Source organism: Neomonachus schauinslandi, chromosome 9 (assembly GCF_002201575.2).
Source record: "Neomonachus schauinslandi chromosome 9, ASM220157v2, whole genome shotgun sequence".
Lineage (NCBI taxonomy): Eukaryota > Metazoa > Chordata > Mammalia > Carnivora > Phocidae > Neomonachus > Neomonachus schauinslandi.
This window is the reverse complement of record NC_058411.1, coordinates 30,125,816-30,144,753: the sequence shown is the minus strand read 5'-3', so window position 1 is coordinate 30,144,753 and position 18,938 is coordinate 30,125,816. Positions and strand designations below refer to the sequence as shown.

Sequence of the window (18,938 nt, the reverse complement as noted above, 5' to 3'; positions counted from 1 at the left end):
ATGGAGAGGAAGGGCTCGGCGGCCGCGGCCAAGGGGAACCCGAGCCCGCCCGCGGCCGGCGAGGCGCAGCGGCCGCCGCCGCCACTGTGCGTCCCGGGCGGCGGCGGCGGTGGGGTCCCGGCGCGCGGCCAGGCTGGGGCGGCGGCCGAGCCCGCCGAGTTCATCCGGCGGGCGCACGAGTTCAAGAGCCAAGGGGCGCAGTGCTACAAGGACAAGAAATTCCGCGAAGCCATCGGCAAATACCACCGGGCGTTGTTGGAGCTGAAGGGGCTGCTGCCGGCCCCCGGGGAGCAGGAGCGGGACTCGCGCGCGGCCTCCCCGCCCGGGGCCCCAAACCCCGGCCGCCTCTCGGAGGAGCAGAGCAAGACAGTGGAAGCCATCGAGATCGACTGTTACAACAGCCTGGCAGGTGAGCTGCGCCGCGCCGCGCCCGGCCCCTCCTCCCCTGCCTGCCCGCCCGCCCCCCGCCCCCCCGCCCGGCGCCCGGCGAGGCGCCCCGGCCCTCGGGTCCCAGCCGACCGCTGCGGCGCGCCCGCGCTGCCCACTTCCCCGCTGGCACCGTGCTGCCCCGGGAAGGGGGACCCGGGAGGGGGGCGCTTTGGAAAAAGTGACTTTTAGGATTACACCTCCCAAAACTCGTTGTCATCCTGTGTCCCTTCCCCCTCATCCATCGTAAATCTCACCTAAAAATAACTGGACAGACAGAAGGAGCCCCAGCTGGCCTGGTGGCGATTGCTGTTGCTACTGCTCACCAGTGGACCTGGGTCCAAATGCGGGAAGTAGCGCCCAGGGAGGGCACCCGCACCCACCGCATGCCCAGTGGCCGCTTTCCTCAGGTATCATTGGCACCAGAGCTCGCCCTCACCTTGCCCTCAACTGACAGCATCCCGATGCGTAAAGTCCTTCCTGCCCCAAGTTCCCGTGGCCTCGGTAGCAAAGGGCAGTTTGTCGCGATGCCTTCAGCATCTTGAGCAAAATGGATGCCAAAATGCCACTTCTTCTCTCTGCGCTCTGCTGGGGCCCCCGGTTGCCAGGTGAAGAGAGCGATCTCAAAGGGAGGCTAGTTCATGGTTGGGCTTGAGCTGTGTGCCACATCCTGGCTCCGTTAGCATTGGTCCTCTCCCAGCGGACTGCGGGGCCTGAGGGAAAAGGGGGCCCCAGCAGAGCTCAGAGAAGGGGAGGTATACATTCCAGAGTTCACTTTGGGGATTTAGGTCAAAGTCAGGCATTTTTAAAAATTTAACTTTGCCACAGGAAATTTAAAGTCTCTTTAAAAAAAGGAAGAGCTTGGGTCGTTCCAGGCCCTTCCTGCGGGAAGGTGGGAGATGTTGGCAGGCGCAATGGCCTTATATTTGGAGAGGCATTCTGTACTCCTCTCTCACCCTGTTTGGTGGGATTTGGGCACGGTCCAGCTCCTCTGGCCAAATAAAAGGCCATTACTCCTAGTCCCTAACCCTTGAAGTTGCCTAAACTAGCTCCGGACAGTTGGAGCAAAGGAGCTTCAGGAGAGTGACTGGGTGTGGCCTGGGGAGGGTGAATGTGTTTTGGGCACCGGAAGTTGGGGGATGGAAAAAAATATATCAGTAATTCTGCTCTGTTCCCTTTGAGGTGTCTAGTGCCAGACTGACTCTGTGTTCCCATAATGCCATGCCCAGTATCACCTTTAATCAGGCAAAACCCAGCCACTTTATAAATTATAGTTTACAAATGTAAGGGATTAATAGACTAGTAGCAGTTGTAAAAATGGTGGTGCCCATAGCAGTCCTAGTAATAATGGCACTAGGTAAAGTAGTCCTGTAGCAAAGATGGACTATCTCAATCCATCATAACTGCAGCTTGATTCTCTTTATTTCCCGTAAGCCTCTGGCATACTTGCTTCTGCCTGATGAATAGTTAAAGGGCAGAGTGGCCGTGGGTGGAGGAAGAGGCACTCGGGATCACTAATGCGGTGATTTCAGAGTGGTAATGGAGTCTTATATTTAGTCTTAGCCATGGGCATTCTAGGGTTGCCCCTCACCCCACGCTTTTGGCTGCTGGCCTGTGGCTAGGACTGCCTATCTCCTACCCGAGAGGTGGTTACATTTCCTTGGTGAAACCAAAGATGTGTCCTTGGTCAGGCAAGCCCAGTCAGGGCGGGGCTGAGATCCCGCCAGCTCCTGACCCCCGCCCCCACCCTGCAGGCGCTTGGAAAACTTCAGTGGTGAGAGAATGGAGAGTAGCAATAGCAGATCTCCCCTCTGCTGCCTTCTCCAGCGCTCACCCCTTCTTCATATTAATAATTTACTGTGTGCACTGTGCTAGTCACTCTACATACAATGCGCTTTTTAACCTTTAAAACAACTTGCTATAAGATTGCAGAGAAAAAAACCCCTGAGATTCCAGAGCCATTCAACTCCAAAATCAATGTTCTTGCCATCACACCTTGATGCACAAAGTCACTGTCCTCTAGGCCTCTGGCTCCCTGAATCTAGTCTCAGGTGGGCTTCTGTTTGGAGCTCTGAGCCCTGGGAACCAGGAGAAAGAAATGCGGGACCTTAATTCAAAACTCTGATAGGGCTCTTCCTAAGTATTTTCAAGTTTCAATGAGAGAGAAAAGAAGAGTACTTACAAGCTGAGCAGTCCTGTCAAAGCCAAAATCTGTATCCTGTGTAGAAAATTCAATTGGGAGAAGGGATCCTGGAAGTCACCTAGAGAAGGAGAAGACTGATGTTGGTTTTCTTTGGGATAATGCTTAAAATCTGTTACTAATGTCTAAGAAATCCTAGCTAATAAGAAAGTATCCTTTCTTGTGGACTACAAAAGTAATACGTACCTCTAAAGTATATTTTCTTTTAGAAAATACAAAAAAGTTTAGGGGCGCCTGGGTGGCTCAGTCGTTAAGCATCTGCCTTCGGCTCAGGTCATGATCCCAGGGTCCTGGGATCGAGCCCCGCATCCGGCTCCCTGCTCAGTGGGAAGCCTGCTTCTCCCTCTCCCACTCCCCCTGCTTGTGTTCTCTCTCTCGCTGTGTCTCTCTCTGTCAAATAAATAAAAAATCTTAAAAAAAAAAAAAAAGAAAATACAAAAAAGTTTAAAGAAGAAAATGCAAAATTACTCTTAACCTCACCACCAAAAGACATCCCTTGTGATATATTTCCTCCCTGTATTTTTTTTTTTCATACATAAATGTAAACTGTTTACAAAGCCAGGACCTCCTGTATCCTGCTTTTATTCCCACTTACCATTACATGAGAAGCATTTTTACATTTCATTAAAATATTTTTGTGAAGATTATTTGACATTGCGACATAAAATTTTTAAGCGTTTACGACTGCCACTTGATGGAAAGGGAAGAAAAGACCGCTGTCACTGTTGTCAGAGCCAGAGCAGGGCAGTGTGGCCCAGAAGATACCCTGTCCCCCTTGTGCCTGCTGATAGGAAGGAGACCGCAGCTGCACATTCTTTCTGGCAGAAAGGCCCCTGAGCCTTCCATCCGGGCTGCAGTGCTGGCTGAGCAGCCCAGCCGGCTCCTGGTGGGAGCAGTCTGAAGATGTTTGCGCTCTCAAAGATCTGTCCTTCTACACAGCTGACCATAGAGAGAGATGTTTGAGGTTTGGGAGGAACTTGGACTAGCCCAGAAGTACCCGGAGGATTAGGCCATGTTGCTAAGGGCATCTCGGCACCTCACAAAAGGCTGTTGTGGGGCTTCTGGGAAAAACCTAGGTCTGGTGGACCCTGGTACTCTTCATGGAAGGCTCCAAGAGAATAGCAAGAGGGCAGCTAGAATGTGCAATGTGCTAAGAGATGTTAGTCTAAAAATTCATTTGGATGACTTGAGGGGGTCACATGAAGCGTGTGCAGGCAGTTGTCAAAGTGCCCATGGTTGTGGTCTGTTCTGGCTTGGAGGTCCTCTGATTAGGAGGGATCTGGCCAGTACTGCAAGACCCCTGGACTTGATTTTACCTGTCTTATTCTTTAAGGAAAAAAAAAAATATGGGAAGCATCCCATCCTTTCAGAATTTTGAATGACTTTGATACAGTGATTGAAAAGATATTCTGACCTGCCTGGGGCGGTGTAGGACTCTGATCCTTACCAAAGCTGCGAAGGAAGCATGTGTTGGCCTGTTGATTGACTCCTGTTGACCTTGAACAAGACACAGGACTCCCCTGGGGCCTTGGAATGTTTTGTGCAGCATCTTTTGAAAGGCAGAGCCTTTTGCTCCACATGATTCCTATGGGGCTGTGGTGGCCCCAGCTGGGTGTGATCAAAAGGGTGCAACATGTAATGACTTTGTTGGGATTTTCAAATGACATTCAAGACTCAAATGCCCGCAGTGTAGATGAGTGCCGACAGGCTGTGGCATTGGATCTAGATGAGGATCAGCTTGTGCCTCTATCCCTGGCATACCCTGTGACTTTGGTTAAGCCCCTACCATGTCATTTTACCCATTTCCCCATCCACATAGAGCTACATTTAAGAGATTTGTTGTTGTTGTTGTTTATTTTACCAAAGGGGCAGATAATATCCACTGATCCTATAAAAAGCCCCAGGACAGCGGTATGACAAGGCCTAGAGAGGTCACACTGGGAAAAGGCCTGGGATGGACATGTCTTAAAGCCACAGAACAGGGCTACATAATTTGTGCAGCCCAGTGCAAATGAAAATAGGGAGCTCCTTATTCAAAAAGTGTGTGGGGGAAGTATCATTAAAGGTGTTAAAAGATAAAGCTTTTTTCCTTTCTTTCATGATCTCTTTCTCTCTCTCGATTTGACATGGTGCTTTTATTTGCTATTTAATGTCAGTATAAGAAAATTAAAATTTTATTTTAAATTATTGGCATGAATTTTACTGTTCATCTTTATATTGTGTAATGCTAGTTTTAAATGGAAATAGGAAAGCACTTACCTTGTATGTTAATTCACATAAATTACACAATTCACATTTTGTAGCTTATACATGCATATGTAGTTTATTCTTCCTAGAACAGTGGAAATGCTGACAAAACAAACTCAATGGTTTTTATTTCGTTTCTTTCCACACACTCTTTATGTGTGCATTTCCCACCAAGTTTGGCTTTCTACTGAGTAAGGAAAGGAAAAGGAAGTATTCCCTACTCTTACCCTACTCTTTCCTTCTATGTCATCATTTGCAGCATAAGCGGTTGGCTAGTACCAGGTAGAAACATAAGTAAGAAAGGAGATGTTGGGGCTTTAGGTCATTTGTGCTTCTTATTGCTTTCTTTCTGTATTTGAAACAATTTCTGGGTTGAATGGGAAGCATGCCTCTTGGGACTGTCAGCATGTCTGCCTGCTTACTTAGTTACGGACCTGATAGTCTTACCTTATACTCAAGCTGGGTCTTGCTGAATTCTCACACACTGTTGGTCCACCGAATTCTGTGCTCATGGGGCATCCTGAATGCTACATGCAACTGGGGCTGCAAAGAATGGTTGTGCCTCTCTCCTCTGCTCATGTTTGTGCTCCATCATCCCATCAAACTTCACTTACAAAACACAGCTCCAAAGATAAAATTGTTAGAAATTTCGAGGAAGCAATAACAGAGCATTAAATCAAATACAGGGCCCTTCTGACTGCATAAGCCACCCACCCTTGAAGTCGCCCTTAATGGGATACCAGAAGCTGACCGGGTAGATACATCTAAGGGGGACAAAATTAGATAAAGACTCTGAGGCAGGTTCTAAGACAAAGGGTACTCAACAGAAATGGATGTGGAACCAGAGAACCAAGCATAAAGATGGATGAATTATAAATGCAAGAACTGAGTGGTAAAAAGGAGATGAAGTCTAGAGACAACTGGTAACCCAGTAGCCAGAAGATAAGTTTTGGGGATAAGAATTGGTCAGAGGAAGGGGAAAGAAGAGGGGCTTCATGCTAAGATGCACAGCCAAGAGCTTGCCGTCTGGGTGAGAGAGCTTGACTGGCCAAGCCATTGTTGATCTGAGGCTGTTCCTTGGGCAACACCTTTGCCAATAAATCTCTGGCCTCTAAGATCATTTTCCAAGAAATGATGTGAGAATTGAAACTTGTAGGATGCTTTCTAGGAAAGAACATTCTGAACGTAGACTTTGGACTGAGTTTCTAAAGTAGATTCTGAAGGTCCTTAGTCTACCTGCAAGGGAAATGAATTGGGTGGATCTTGGCCAGAAACTATTTAGGATGCCTTACAGCCAGAGTCCCTACAGCCACAATGCATGGAAGTGTCCCATCCAAGGCAAGGGGATTCAGCTGCTGTGAGGACCAGAAGGCCAAGATCTAGAGCAGCCAAAAGCTGCTCCCAGAGCTTTGCAAGTTGGCAGTGACCTCCAGATGAGACATTCCCTTCTTAGAGCTGTTCTCTTTTACCCTACCCCCAAGCTGTGCCTTCTCCAGATATCTAGGATGAAAACCAAATGTTTCAACCTACCAACCATCAAGTGCCTAATTCCCAGGTGACTTTGGGAAGTCAGAGGTTCAGTTGAGAACAGAGTTTTCCATTTTCACCAAGATAATTGGTCCTGCCCAAACACATAGCAGAAACCTCTGGCACTAACTGTGGTATCAGACTTAAAAATCCAAAGACAATGCTATCGAAAATGAAAGGAGTTTAGTCTTCCTGGTGGTATTCATGTGGCCTTGAAATCATTCATAGCAATGTAAAGCTCATTACCTTTCTCTTGTACATATACATTTTCATATCAGTAATAAAATGATGCCATGTCTAGTAGGACCCAAACCAACAGTTCCCAAGTATTTCTGAAAAGGAGGCAATATGTGTAGTGCCAAGGAAGGTTGACTTGATCTAGAAGAATCTCAGGTTGAAATGTATCTAAGCGGATCTTCCCTTCCTTTTCTGCCTTTCAAAGACTTTCAAAGACCACTCAAATTATAGATGAGGTTTACGTGGAGGAAGCTCATGGGGCAAATGTTTCCTTTTCCATGGTGTTTCTGTGTGTAAAGAACAAAAGTGAGAAGTGGTGCTAAATAGCTGTCTCGAGAGTTATGTAATCAAAATTACATTTAAGATTTGGATGTGACCTCAAACTTTACACAGGTGTGTGAATTTCCTTGTTAACATTACCAACTTGGCATCTAGCATAGGCTTAGGCACTTCCAACATTAGAGGTACTCACCACCACCTAAAGTGACCCATTTAACAACCACCACCACAAAACAACAACTATAATAATAATAATTATAGTAACAATAATGGCAATAAAGCACCATGACAAGCCCAGTTCCTAGCACCCAGTTGATGTTTCATGAATGTGTTAGAAATGAATGAAAATGCTTTATTCCAGCAGCTGTCTCATATTAAAGATCCAGTAAATGCAATCATTCCATTAATATTAATTGTGCATTTAATATATACTAGATCCTGGGCATGGGGCCTGAGTATACAGGAGTAAACATGAAGGACAAGGTCCCCGCCTTTGATGAAAAAAAAAAAATATACACACACACACACACACACACAATACATATATGTATATGAACATGTAAAATTATATATGATTTATACATATATTATAAATATATATACTTAATATATATAATTTCATTTGATCTCACTTTGTGAGACAGAAAACTTAAGCTTGGAACAGTTAAGTCGCTCACTTGTGGTCACATAGCAGTATATGCAAGCTGGGATTTCTCATCACCACTCTGTAATTCCAAAGCCTGTAGTCCTAACCATTCACCTTGCAGCCTCCATTTTTAGGAGTTTCTTCCCTAAATGCTAAAATTTGCCTCCTTGAAATTTCTATTGATCCATCCATATTCTTTTTTAAAAATATTTTATTTATTTATTTATTTTATTTATTTGCGAGAGAGTGAGCATGTGCAGGGGTCGGGGAAGGGGAGGGAGAGGGACAAGCTGACTCTATGCTGGGTGGGAAGCCCAACATGGGGCTCAATCTCATGACCCTGAGATCATGACCTGAGCTGAAATCAAAAGCTGGATGCCTAAACAACTGAGCCACCCAGGTGCCCCTGATCTATCCATATTCTATCTACCCTTTGAGGCAACATAGACTACATCTCATCTCATAGACTATATCTCATCACCCTTGTAACAAGGACAAGCCTTGGCATTTTTAGGGCAACTCAGTTGCCCCTCCTCCACTCTTATATTCTGTAGGTCAAACATCCTTTTACTGTGATTGTGCCTTGTATGATTAGGAGTCCAATTCCTTGACCATTCTGGGTGGTTAAGAGGAAAGTGTCCTGCGTTCTGTAGCCAGGTCAGAATTTCCCCTTTTGTCACTAGGAAGGTGACCTGAATTTGTATGGACAGAGAGGTGTGAGGATCTGGTGAGTCATAATTTCCAGTGAGCCTAGAGGCTGCAGGAGCCCCACCCATACTTCCTCCTCTTTTCTGTCCCCCTTGCTTCAGAGCATGCAAATTACAGTTAGGAGGTCCTGAGAAATTTGAGTGGAAGTGTTAAGAGCAGGAATTCACTTTAGCCATTACTGTCTCAATAATTACTTTGTGGACACAATGAGAAAAAATGACCCACTAGATGAATAACATCTGGAATTGTCCAAATGCATTATTCTAGACCTGGTCAGTTTTAATGTCATCAGAGTGGTGATACTATTATTGAAAAACATGTTTCAGTTTTAGTGCCAAATGAAGTTGGACACATTATTATTCTGGTCGTGTGGAACATTTGCTCGCCTCACATCCTGGAAAGTAATATTTGTGTTTTAGTTTGTGTTTTTATGACTGGCTGGTACTGGGTTCTGGCTTTGTGGGCCAAAACCTCATCTCTCAAGAAACAAAAACAAAGGATCCCCAAAACCAGCACCAAAGAGACCAGCTGGCCCTGTGTCTAGTGGGACACTAACTGAGGTGGACTCACATGATTGCTGGTGGCACATTCACCATACAGGAACTTAATCTGTTCACAACATCCCTGACCTTGGTTTTACTCTCTTATTAAATGGGTATAATCATGACAGCTTGACTCACAGGGTGAGGGCAAGGAGCAATGTGAGTGTATTTCCTAAAGTATAAAGTATTGGAAGTGTAAATTAGCATTTTAAGTGGGTAGGGATATGTAGGAGGAAAAAAATAGAGGACCTACCCAATGAGGAAAATGCTCACCTCCAATTTTAACAATTTTAGGATAAAAGCGATACTTGGATAGTATCCACTAGGAAAACTCCCTTGATGCCTGGTTTCTGTATTAAATATCTATCCACACTGACTCTCCCATATTGTTTCAAACACACATACTAAAACAGTCCCCTAAATGCTGGTTGCTTCATAGTCCACACACACACACAAAACATGTGCTTAAAAAAAAATCATCTAATGAGGAGAATGCTAGGGGTGTTCTCTGAAGGCTAAGATTTCCCCACTTCTCTTCTGACATCCCTACCTTTGAGAACACAATGGAAGCATGACTTGGTGAACAAGGACTTGGACTCCAAGTTTTCCACGTGCTGGTGCCTTGAGCCAAGGACTCTTCTCTTTTGGGCTGCAGTTTTCTTATTTACAAAGACTAGGGTTGGATTCCAAGATCTCCAAGGTCTTTTCCAGCTCTTCAGAAAGATTATCTTCATGCCATTCTTTCTGAACTGTGTGGCCATTATACAGAATGGGGTAGTTCTGTGTGTGTGGATACAGACCAGTCTCCAAAAGCTGTTATTACATGAAAAGGCAGAATGCGGAACAGTGTTTAATGATTCCCTGTGTAAGAAAAGATATAAACTAGCATAAACGTATCTCTGGCAAGAAGATCATCTGAAATCATTCAAGTGAAGCTGTTAACCTCACTTGAAAAGGGAACTGGGCAGAGGAATTAGAGAGACTTTAACTTTTTTTTTTTTAATTATTAAGACTTTATTGTCTGTAGGGCAGTTTTCACAGCAAAATGGAGGGGAAAGTACAGAGATTTCTCATAGAGCCCCTGCCCCCACATGTGCACAGCCTCCCCCATTATTAGCGTCCCTCACCAGAGTGGGACATTTGTTACAAATGATGAACCTATGCTGACACATCGTAATCACCCGAAGTCCGTAGTTCACATTAGAGTTCACTGTTGGTGTTGTGCATCGGATGGCTTTGGACAAATGTATAATAACATGTATCCACCATTAGGGTACCATACAGAGTGTTTTTACTGTCCTAAAAAATCCTCTGTGCTCTGCCTATTCATCCTTACACCCTACCCCACAACCCCTGCAACCCCTGATCTTTTTACTGTCTCCATAGTTTTGCCTTTTCCAGAATGTCATGGAGTTGGAATCATACAGTACGTGGCCTTTTCAGATTGGCTTCTTTTTCTTAGCAATATGCACTTAAGGTTCCTTCATATCTTTTTTTAAGTTTTTTATTTTAAATCTTTCGGTAGTATTTGACTTTTCTAACTATATGCATGATTGCTTTTATTTTTTAAGAAAAATGATGACCGGGTTATCTGTTAGAGAAATCATGGGTAGTTTTGCTTTCTTCTTTTTATTTTCCTGAAGAAAACCCACCTTATAAACATGATTTTTAGTGCCATTCTGGATATTAGCTATGTCTTGTCTCGCCTTGTCAGGCAGTAGATGTCGAGCAAAATTATCCCAAGCCCACCAGTTTCTCTTACTATCCCACAGTAGGATTCATCCCCCTTTCTGCAGTGCCTACTACCCGAATCCACGCACAGAGCTAGATCCTGACAGCATGGAACCCCCTGTAGGAGAATGCCCCTCTGACCCAGTAGCATGTTAGTGACAGTTTGAATCTGCCAGTGAGGCAGGGAAGAGAGTTCAGTCAGATCTTGTGATATAAATTGGTCCTGAACATTAGCAATGTGCCTCTGGTGTTGAGGAAGGGATGGCGTATGTATTCAGTGCCCAAGATCCTTATTGGCCCCTGAATTTCGGAAATCCTGGCCATCGGTATCTCGAATACAGCTGCCCAAGCATGGGAAGGAAACTCACTTATTCACGGAATCTTTACAGTGCACTTGCCATGGCTCCTTATAGCCCAAATCTAAACCTTCTCTGTTCTCCTCAAAACATGGCATGGGAGTAGTGCGAACTGGGGTTCTAGTCCAGAGTCTGCTGCTAACTTGCCCTGTGACTTTGGACAAGTCACATCACTCTGAGCCTCAGTTTCCCCAAATGTAAGCAGTGGGGGTTGGGTCCGTACCCTCCAAGTGTCCTTTCACAAGGGCTGAACTATCTAGGATTTTGAAGGCCTTCCAGCTACCCGCTCCCCCAGCCTCTCTTTCTGGGAGCAGCCAGATTTAGGAAAGAGACAAGAAACAAGCTCTCTTTTATTCTAGTTTACTGGTATGTGCTGACAAATAATCGTTAAAACATCCCAACTAAGATTTCCAAGGCAACCCTTGCAAATATGGGGGTAAACCAAAACCTCACAGCCTCCCAGGATGATCGAGTCAGACAGAGGGTCTCTGAAAGATACCAGGGCAAGAGTTGGAAGCCTATTTAAAATATTATCTGGGGGCGCCTGGGTGGCTCAGTTGGTTAAGCGACTGCCTTCGGCTCAGGTCATGATCCTGGAGTCCCAGGATCGAGTCCCGCATCGGGCTCCCTGCTCGGCGGGGAGTCTGCTTCTCCCTCTGGCCCTCCCCCCTCTCATGTGCTCTCTCTCATTCTCTCTCTCTCAAATAAATAAATAAAATCTTTTAAAAAAAATATTATCTGGGCTTCTGGAATCTAAATTGATGTCACCAAATATTACCTATTACTGCTAGATCTTTCCAGATATTCCAAAATTCAGACTTTGATTCTGAGCAGGCAGTCATTCACCATCAGAGATGTGGCAATGCTGGTTATACTAGGCCAGGAAGTCCTGGTGATAAAAAAAATAAAAATTTTTAAGAAACAGACTGCCAGGCTCCTGGCGGCTCAGTCAGTTAAGTGTCCGACTCTTGGTTTCGGCTCAGGTCATGATCTCAGGGTTGTAAGATTGAGCCCATCGGGCTCCATGCTCACTGCGGAGTCTGCTTGAGATTCTCTCTCTCCCTCTGCCCCTCCCCTCACTCTCTCTCTAAAAATAAATAAATAAATCTTGAAAGAAAGGTAGGAAGGAAGGAAGGAAGAAGGAAGGGAGGAAGGAAGGAAGGAAGGGAGGAAGGAAGGAAGGAAGGAAAGAAAGAAAGAAAGGAAAGAAAGAAAGATGGTCAAGGCCAAAAGTTACAGGCAATGGGTGCTGGCTAGGTTATAGTGTCTCAGACAGTTGCCACCCTTGGCCCAAAGCTAAAGATCCCTCAGGAGTCTGGGCCAGATCCAAGCATTTTGGGATGTGATTCTGGGCCTACTGCTCACCCTGAGTCAGAACTAAGCTCCTTGCTTGAATGGGCCTGCACCCTCAGGCTGTGGAGGCCACTGGGTCATCGGGAACGTGTGTGGACTCGTCCCTGACACCTAGATACTGAGAAGGGGTGTCCCCCTGTGTTTGCCAATGGGGATGGGAGGGAAGAAAGAGAACACAGAGGAACAGAAAGGCAGAACACCTGCAGGGCAATGTGGCCTAATGGGAGAGAATTTGCTTAGCATAAGCAGATGTAGGTTTGAATCCTGACTTCCCAATGACTCCGCCATTAACCTCGGACAGATCCTGATCTCTCTGAGCTTGTTTCCATTAAAGAATGGGAGCAATAGGGCGTCTGGGTGGCTCAGTTGGTTAAGCGACTGCCTTCGGCTCAGGTCATGATCCTGGAGTCCCGGGATCGAGTCCCGCATCGGGCTCCCTGCTCGGCAGGGAGTCTGCTTCTCCCTCTGACCCTCTTCCCTCTCGTGCTCTCTGTCTCATTCTCTCTCTCAAATAAATAAATAAAATCTTTAAAAAAAAAAAAAAGAATGGGAGCAATAACACGCACCACAGAGGGCTGTGATGGTGATTGACGTGAAATGATACATGCACACATGCCTAGCACGGGGCCTGGCACACGACAGACACTTCATAAATGATGGTTTATGTAAATCTAACTCCCACGCCCGGAGGTGCTAAGACAGGAAAGTATGTGAGAGGGGAGGAACGAGGACTCAGCAAAGGAGGTTATGAGGGAATAGGGGAAGCAAGGGAGCAAACAGAAGAGGACAAAAGAGTGGTCAGTGGCTCCAGGGCAGGGGAGGTGAGCAAGGTGTAACCCAACAGCCTTCAGTGTGGGTGTTTCCTACCTGGTGTGTTCAGTTGGGTTCCCTGGGGAGCCTCACAAGCAAGCAAGCCACCTGGTGGGAAGGGGCAATGGAGGAAGGCAAGGCCTCTGTGAGAGGGAGAAATCCAAGGGAGAGGCCGTGAGGCTGGCAGCCTCGTGCCTGCCCCACCTGCCCTGTTGTGCACATGCTGGTGGTGCCAACTTCCTGCGCTCCTCCCTGGTGTCGGATGAGGAAAGCCTTGGGCTCGCCTGGGCATCCTGAGAGCGAAAGCACCAGCAGGTGTGTCCCTTGGACCCTCCTCATGAATTCGTCCTTGCAGGTGCACCTTTGCCACCATGCCCAGGGCCCTCTCAGGTCTCCAGGTCTTCCCAAGGCAGGGGCCCCGGGAACAGGCTGTACTTTCTGCTCAGGAGACGCTTCAGCCTTCTCTGCACCTCTAATGCCGAGTCCCACCCCTGCTCTCTTTGAAGACATAATAGGCGGAGGGGATTTTTAACACAGTCTTCTAATTTCAGAAGTAAGACATTGTAACTGTAGAAGATATTGCAAATAAAAGAAATTCAAAGGAGAAACTAAAACTCGCTTGTCATCCAGCCATCCAGCCAACTCTTTCCTGTTGGGGTTTATTTCCTTCCAGTCTTTCTTCTGTGTCCATATAAACATGTATCAGCTAACTCACTTCAAGGTCTACCTTTCCCCAGTTTATTTAGGAAACAACGAGTTTGGGTCCTTTGTGCTGGGGCCACCGCCAGGACCCCCTGGTCTCCTTCCCTGGTCCCCCCAGGATGCCACTCACTCTCCCCCGGGGGGGTTGCCGGGGGGGGGCGCTTCTGCTTCCCCTTGTTGCCCCTTACCTTTCACACCCCCTGGTACCACCACTTGGGGCTGTAGAGTTCCTGAAGGTTATGGGATACACAAGGAGTTAACATCTCAAAAACTGAATTTTCAAAATTCTTTTTCTTAAAACTCATTTGGCTGGCAGACTACCAGGAGTTTCTTATTGACCGCTGAACTTTTTTTGGCAGCTTCCAACAACGTACCATGCTTCTCAGACTCTTTTTTCCCTCCTCCAGCCCTTCTCTGTCTCTTAAGCTCTTCCACTCTCAAATTCGGGTCATTTCAAACACAGAGCAGTTTGCTCATCTTTTTTTCTACCTTGTTTGCCTCCAACTGCTCTCAAAGTTTCAGCTTACCTGCTAGAGCAGTTGATGAGGGTATTCTTTAAAAAAGGATAGTTTCTTCCCTAAGAGGATCTATGATGCCTCCTATTACAATTCTTCATCCTGATATAAACACACATTTATTTTTCACGAGATTCAGGTTGTACTGCGCAAACATTTACCGCCTTTATTTTTCCACCAATATTTTCCACTAAAAACATTTTTTCAATGTCACTAAGTATTTTTCTTCAGCATGATTTCAATGTCTGTGTCATGTTCCATTGTACCTGTGTCCCATTATTTATTTAAGCAATCTCCTCCTGGTGGATATTTTGGTTATTTCCAACACTTGGCTATTACCCATGGTGCTGCCACAGGGAAGCCACAAAAGTGCTCTTTCTGTTACATGTGTGCCTGGTAACTAACTTATCCCCCAAAATACCTGGTGACATGATGTTTGCACTGGTGCCATGGAAGGATGGTGGGAAAGGCCATAGGAATAGGAGAGATGTTGCTGGGTCACGAAAGGGTGGCTGGAGAGATGATCAGACCAGGGACAGCGTTCTTTAAAGTCCAAAAAGAGAACAGGATGGGATTTTGGCTTCTGAGATTTCCCCTCATCCTGGCTCAGAATTCCTGCCAATAAGCAGGAACATGTGTCTTGCTTGGCCAGAGCCAGCAAGATAAAGCTAATTTCGGACAATGGGTTTCTTCTGTTGCTGGGATGTACTCATCATCACATTCCCAATGGCCCAGCTGGCCCCGCCAAATTCCACTTGCAACCCAACAAAGGAGTGTTAATGTAGACTCCAATAAGCAGTAATCCTGTCCTACTTTCTTCCTACTACTCCCTTCCCTCTCTGCGTCTATCATAATGAGGTCAAGAGGGAGAGTTAGGGGACCACCAGGGATTGGGGGGGGTGGATAACTTGTAAGCCTGCTGCCAGAGCACCCAGGTGCTTCCCTCACAAACAGTGGCCTGTGACAGGCACCAACAACCTGAACTGACCTCAGGCTTTGGTGTTACAACTCTGGGTGGAGCAGATTCTGATGTCCCTTAAAGGACTGTCAACATGAGCCTGCAACGTATAGGATTTTTGATGGGTTTTCACCTTGGCTCTCTCACCTGCCACTTTGCCATCTCAGTGCTGGCCAAGAAAGGGTGGAAAAGAAGAGTATCAGCTCCTCGAAGATACCGATATCTTTTCAGCACTCTCCGTTTTCCTTACGAAGCCCCAGGCACAGGCCATGATAAATGAATCTTTATCGAATAAGTTTACTAAGAGCCTCTGCCCAACACTGTGTGGCCATGGCGAGAGGGATGCAGCATCCCTTGTTCACGCAGCCCTTGACCGCTGGGGATATCCACATGAAGAACTCAAAGGGTAGGCAGAGCAGACGTCTCCAAAAACAGTGTTGCTAACACAAAGCAAACAAAAGGACCGTTGGCAGCGTTTGTGTGACTCAAATGCAAGCATGTGCTGGATTGGAAAGGCAGGTCAGAAGTGAATGTGAATGGAATCATAGGAGGTTTAGTCCACTAGACAGAGTCACACGACTCCTGCCAGTGGGAGCCGTGGCATCAGTTGCAGGGAGAGCTCTTGTCTGGGCGCCAGGCAGAGCAAGTCTCGTGTGGATAGATACTGCTGTCTTCCTGCTGCTAGAGCTTCCCAGTGCCTTGGACTCAGAAGAGACCTTTAGAGGTCATGGAGTCCAGGTTTCCACTCTTTACCACCAGCTCAGCTGGAGTGGAACCAACATGGGACTTGGGTTTAGATAACCCTGGTTCTTTCCTTATAAGTCAGATGGCCTTAGCAAGTCACTTAACCTCCTTAAACTTCAGCTTCTGGAAGCAGAGCTAATAATACCTATTTCCCACAGTCATCATGAAGGTCAAGTGAGTTGTTAAACAATATATAAATGCTAGGTATTCCTACTTATTGAGCATACCATGTGTGCAAGCCACAAGGATGCCATTTTGCTGTGTGGGGATTTAAAGATGCCCCACACAAGGGTGCCTGGGTGGCTCAGCCCGTTAAATGTCTGACTCTTGATCTCAGTTCAGGTCTTGATCTCAAGGTCATGGGTGCAAGCCCCACGTTGGGCTCCATGGTGGAGCCTACTTAAAAAACAAACAAAAAGATGCCCTGCAGATGCTTGTCTGGAAGGGCAAAGAAGACATGTTTCATGAATAACTGCAGTGATGGGCATGATCTGAGTATGTGGCTGTGAAAAATAATTTTATTCTTTGGAACACTAAAGGGTCAATTTGATGATTGCACCTGTAGATCTGACCTCATTGAAAAAGACCACCCAACATGAAACCATTACCATCAGGTACTAGAAAAACAATAATTTCCCAGCAAGTTAGAAATAGAAGGAAATTACCTGATCTTAATAAAGAGTATCTACAAAACAACTCAAGCTAACACCATGCTAAATGATGACAGATGGAATGTTTTCCCTCATGACCCAGGAATTGCATTCTTGGGCATTTGTCCTATAGAAATGAAAGCTGTCTGTGACTGTTCATAGCAGCATTGTTCACAATAACCAAAAAACCAGGAACAGTCCAGATGTCCTTCATCAGGTGAATGGTCAGACGATGGTTACATCCATACTGTGGAGTACTACTCAGCAGTACAAGGAACAAACTATTGATCCATGCAACAACTTGGATGCATCTCAAGGGGATTATGCGGAGTGAAAAAAAGCCAGCTCCTAAAGGCTTCCCACTGTATGATTCCCTTTACGTAATACTTTGAAATGACAAAATTTTAGAAATGGAGAATAGACTAGTGGTTGTCAGGGGTTAAAGAGGACTTGGAGATACAGGAGGGACATGGATGTAGTTCTAAAAGGGCAACGGGAGGGATGCTTGTGGTAACGGAACTGCTTTGTCACTTAACTTTGGAGGTAGACGGAGGAATCTGTATATGTGATAAAATGGTATAGAACCAAACACACACACGTAAGTACAAGGAAAGCTGGAAAAATCAATCTGTGGATTGTATCAGTGTCGGTCATATGGTCAGTATATGGCACTATAGTTTTATAAGATGTTACCATTTGGGGGAGACTGGGTGAAGGGTACAGGGGAGCTCCTTATATTATTTCTCGGGATTGTATGTGAATCTACAGTTATCTCAACAAAAATTTCAATTTAAAAATCATGCTGTGGGGGTTAGTTTTACAAACACAAGCCCAGGTAAGGGTTGTTTCAGGAAGAAACCTGAGACATATCATGTCAGCCCTATTAGGATAACCATAGACTCTCGATGGAATTGGAGATGCTGGTGGTTTTAGAACTTTAAAAAAAAAAGAGCCTTGGTGGAAACCTGGCACTTGGTTTTGTTTGTTTTCCTCTTTGATATAGAGAAACAGGTAGGGTAGAGAGTCCTAGAGAAGCTTCTCATCTGGGAAGCTTCCAGATGAGAAGTATACATGTAAAGTGAGCACAGTTTTGCACTGTCAGGGCCTCACACTTGTGCCTCATGAGAAGCAGAACTCATGCCTCCAATCTGCCCATTGAAGGAGATGAGTTAAAATGCATTATAGGCAGCTGAGCATCCTAGGAGGGCAGTGTGTATAATGTTTAGGAGCACAGTCACAGGTTCCAGATGGCTTAGGTTCAAATCCTGACCCTAACACTTAGTCACTTTGTGACCCTGAGCAAGTGACTGAACTTCCTTAGGCCTCAGTTTCCCCATCTAGAAAATGGGCGAGATACTAAAACTACCTCTTAGGTTGTTATCAAGATGAAATGAGTTAATGCTTAGAATAACGCCTGGCCCATTCATGCCTAAAAAAAGTTATCTGCTCGTACTCTTATTACCCTTCTGGAAGGATGGATGAACACTGCCTACAGGACTAATTCTCTTGAGCTCATCATGGAGCATCTCAGCCTTCTGCTGTTTCCCCATTTCCCTGGCCTGGGCTCCTGTTCTCCAGGGAGAAGTCTCTAATCACTAAGAAGAGAAAAACCCAAAACGTCACAAGCCGATCATCTGTGGGAGAACAATTGTTTTCCCACATGTGCAGATTTTTCCAGCTCTAGGACTTGGCCATCTGGGACCTGTTTGGCCTTGTGGGTAATCCTGGAGCTGCTCACGGCTGTCCTGGGTTCTCAAAGTTTAACCAACTGCGTGGTCCTTAAGAAACATATATCCAGAATGCTAGAATATAAAGTACCAGCTCAGGAGGTGAAGGCCCCCTGCAGGCGTCCCCTGGGGACTTCTTAAAAATGGGCTCCACTCTAGTCGTTTGGAATCTGCATCGCAGATTGGGCATGGGGTCTAGGATCTCCACGTTAAACAAGTTTCCACGGGTGATTTAATGTGAAACATTTGTCTGTAGGGTTCTCATCAGATGTCAGACTTTTTTCGTCCTGCCAGCAAGCCTTGAGGAAAAAGGTAGATAGCAACCATAATTATCTTTATGTTTATGCACTTGAAAGCTGAGACCCAGAGGGGTGAGGTGTTTTAACCCAAGGACACATGCATGAATGCCAATGCCAGGGCCATTGTCTGGCTTGAACCAACTAGCTCAGAGGCACTGAAACTGGCCAGCAACTTCTCTGCTAAAAATACTTTCCTCTTCCCTCCCAGACTCTGTAAAGCCCTATAGAGTCAGGAACCAGGCCTATTCATTTTCCTGCCACCGCTGGCGTTTAGAGCTCCT

At 46.0% G+C, this 18,938-nt stretch overlaps 1 protein-coding gene across 1 annotated transcript in view; it reads left to right on the top strand.

Moving 5' to 3' along the window:
- TTC9 (tetratricopeptide repeat domain 9) overlaps positions 1–18,938 on the top strand; it is a 33,464-nt gene continuing 14,526 nt past the window's right edge. Inside the window, exon 1 of the mRNA XM_021679754.2 lies at positions 1–409. Within this exon, the coding sequence (XP_021535429.1) occupies positions 1–409 (409 nt within the window). The remainder of the gene's footprint in view (positions 410–18,938) is intronic.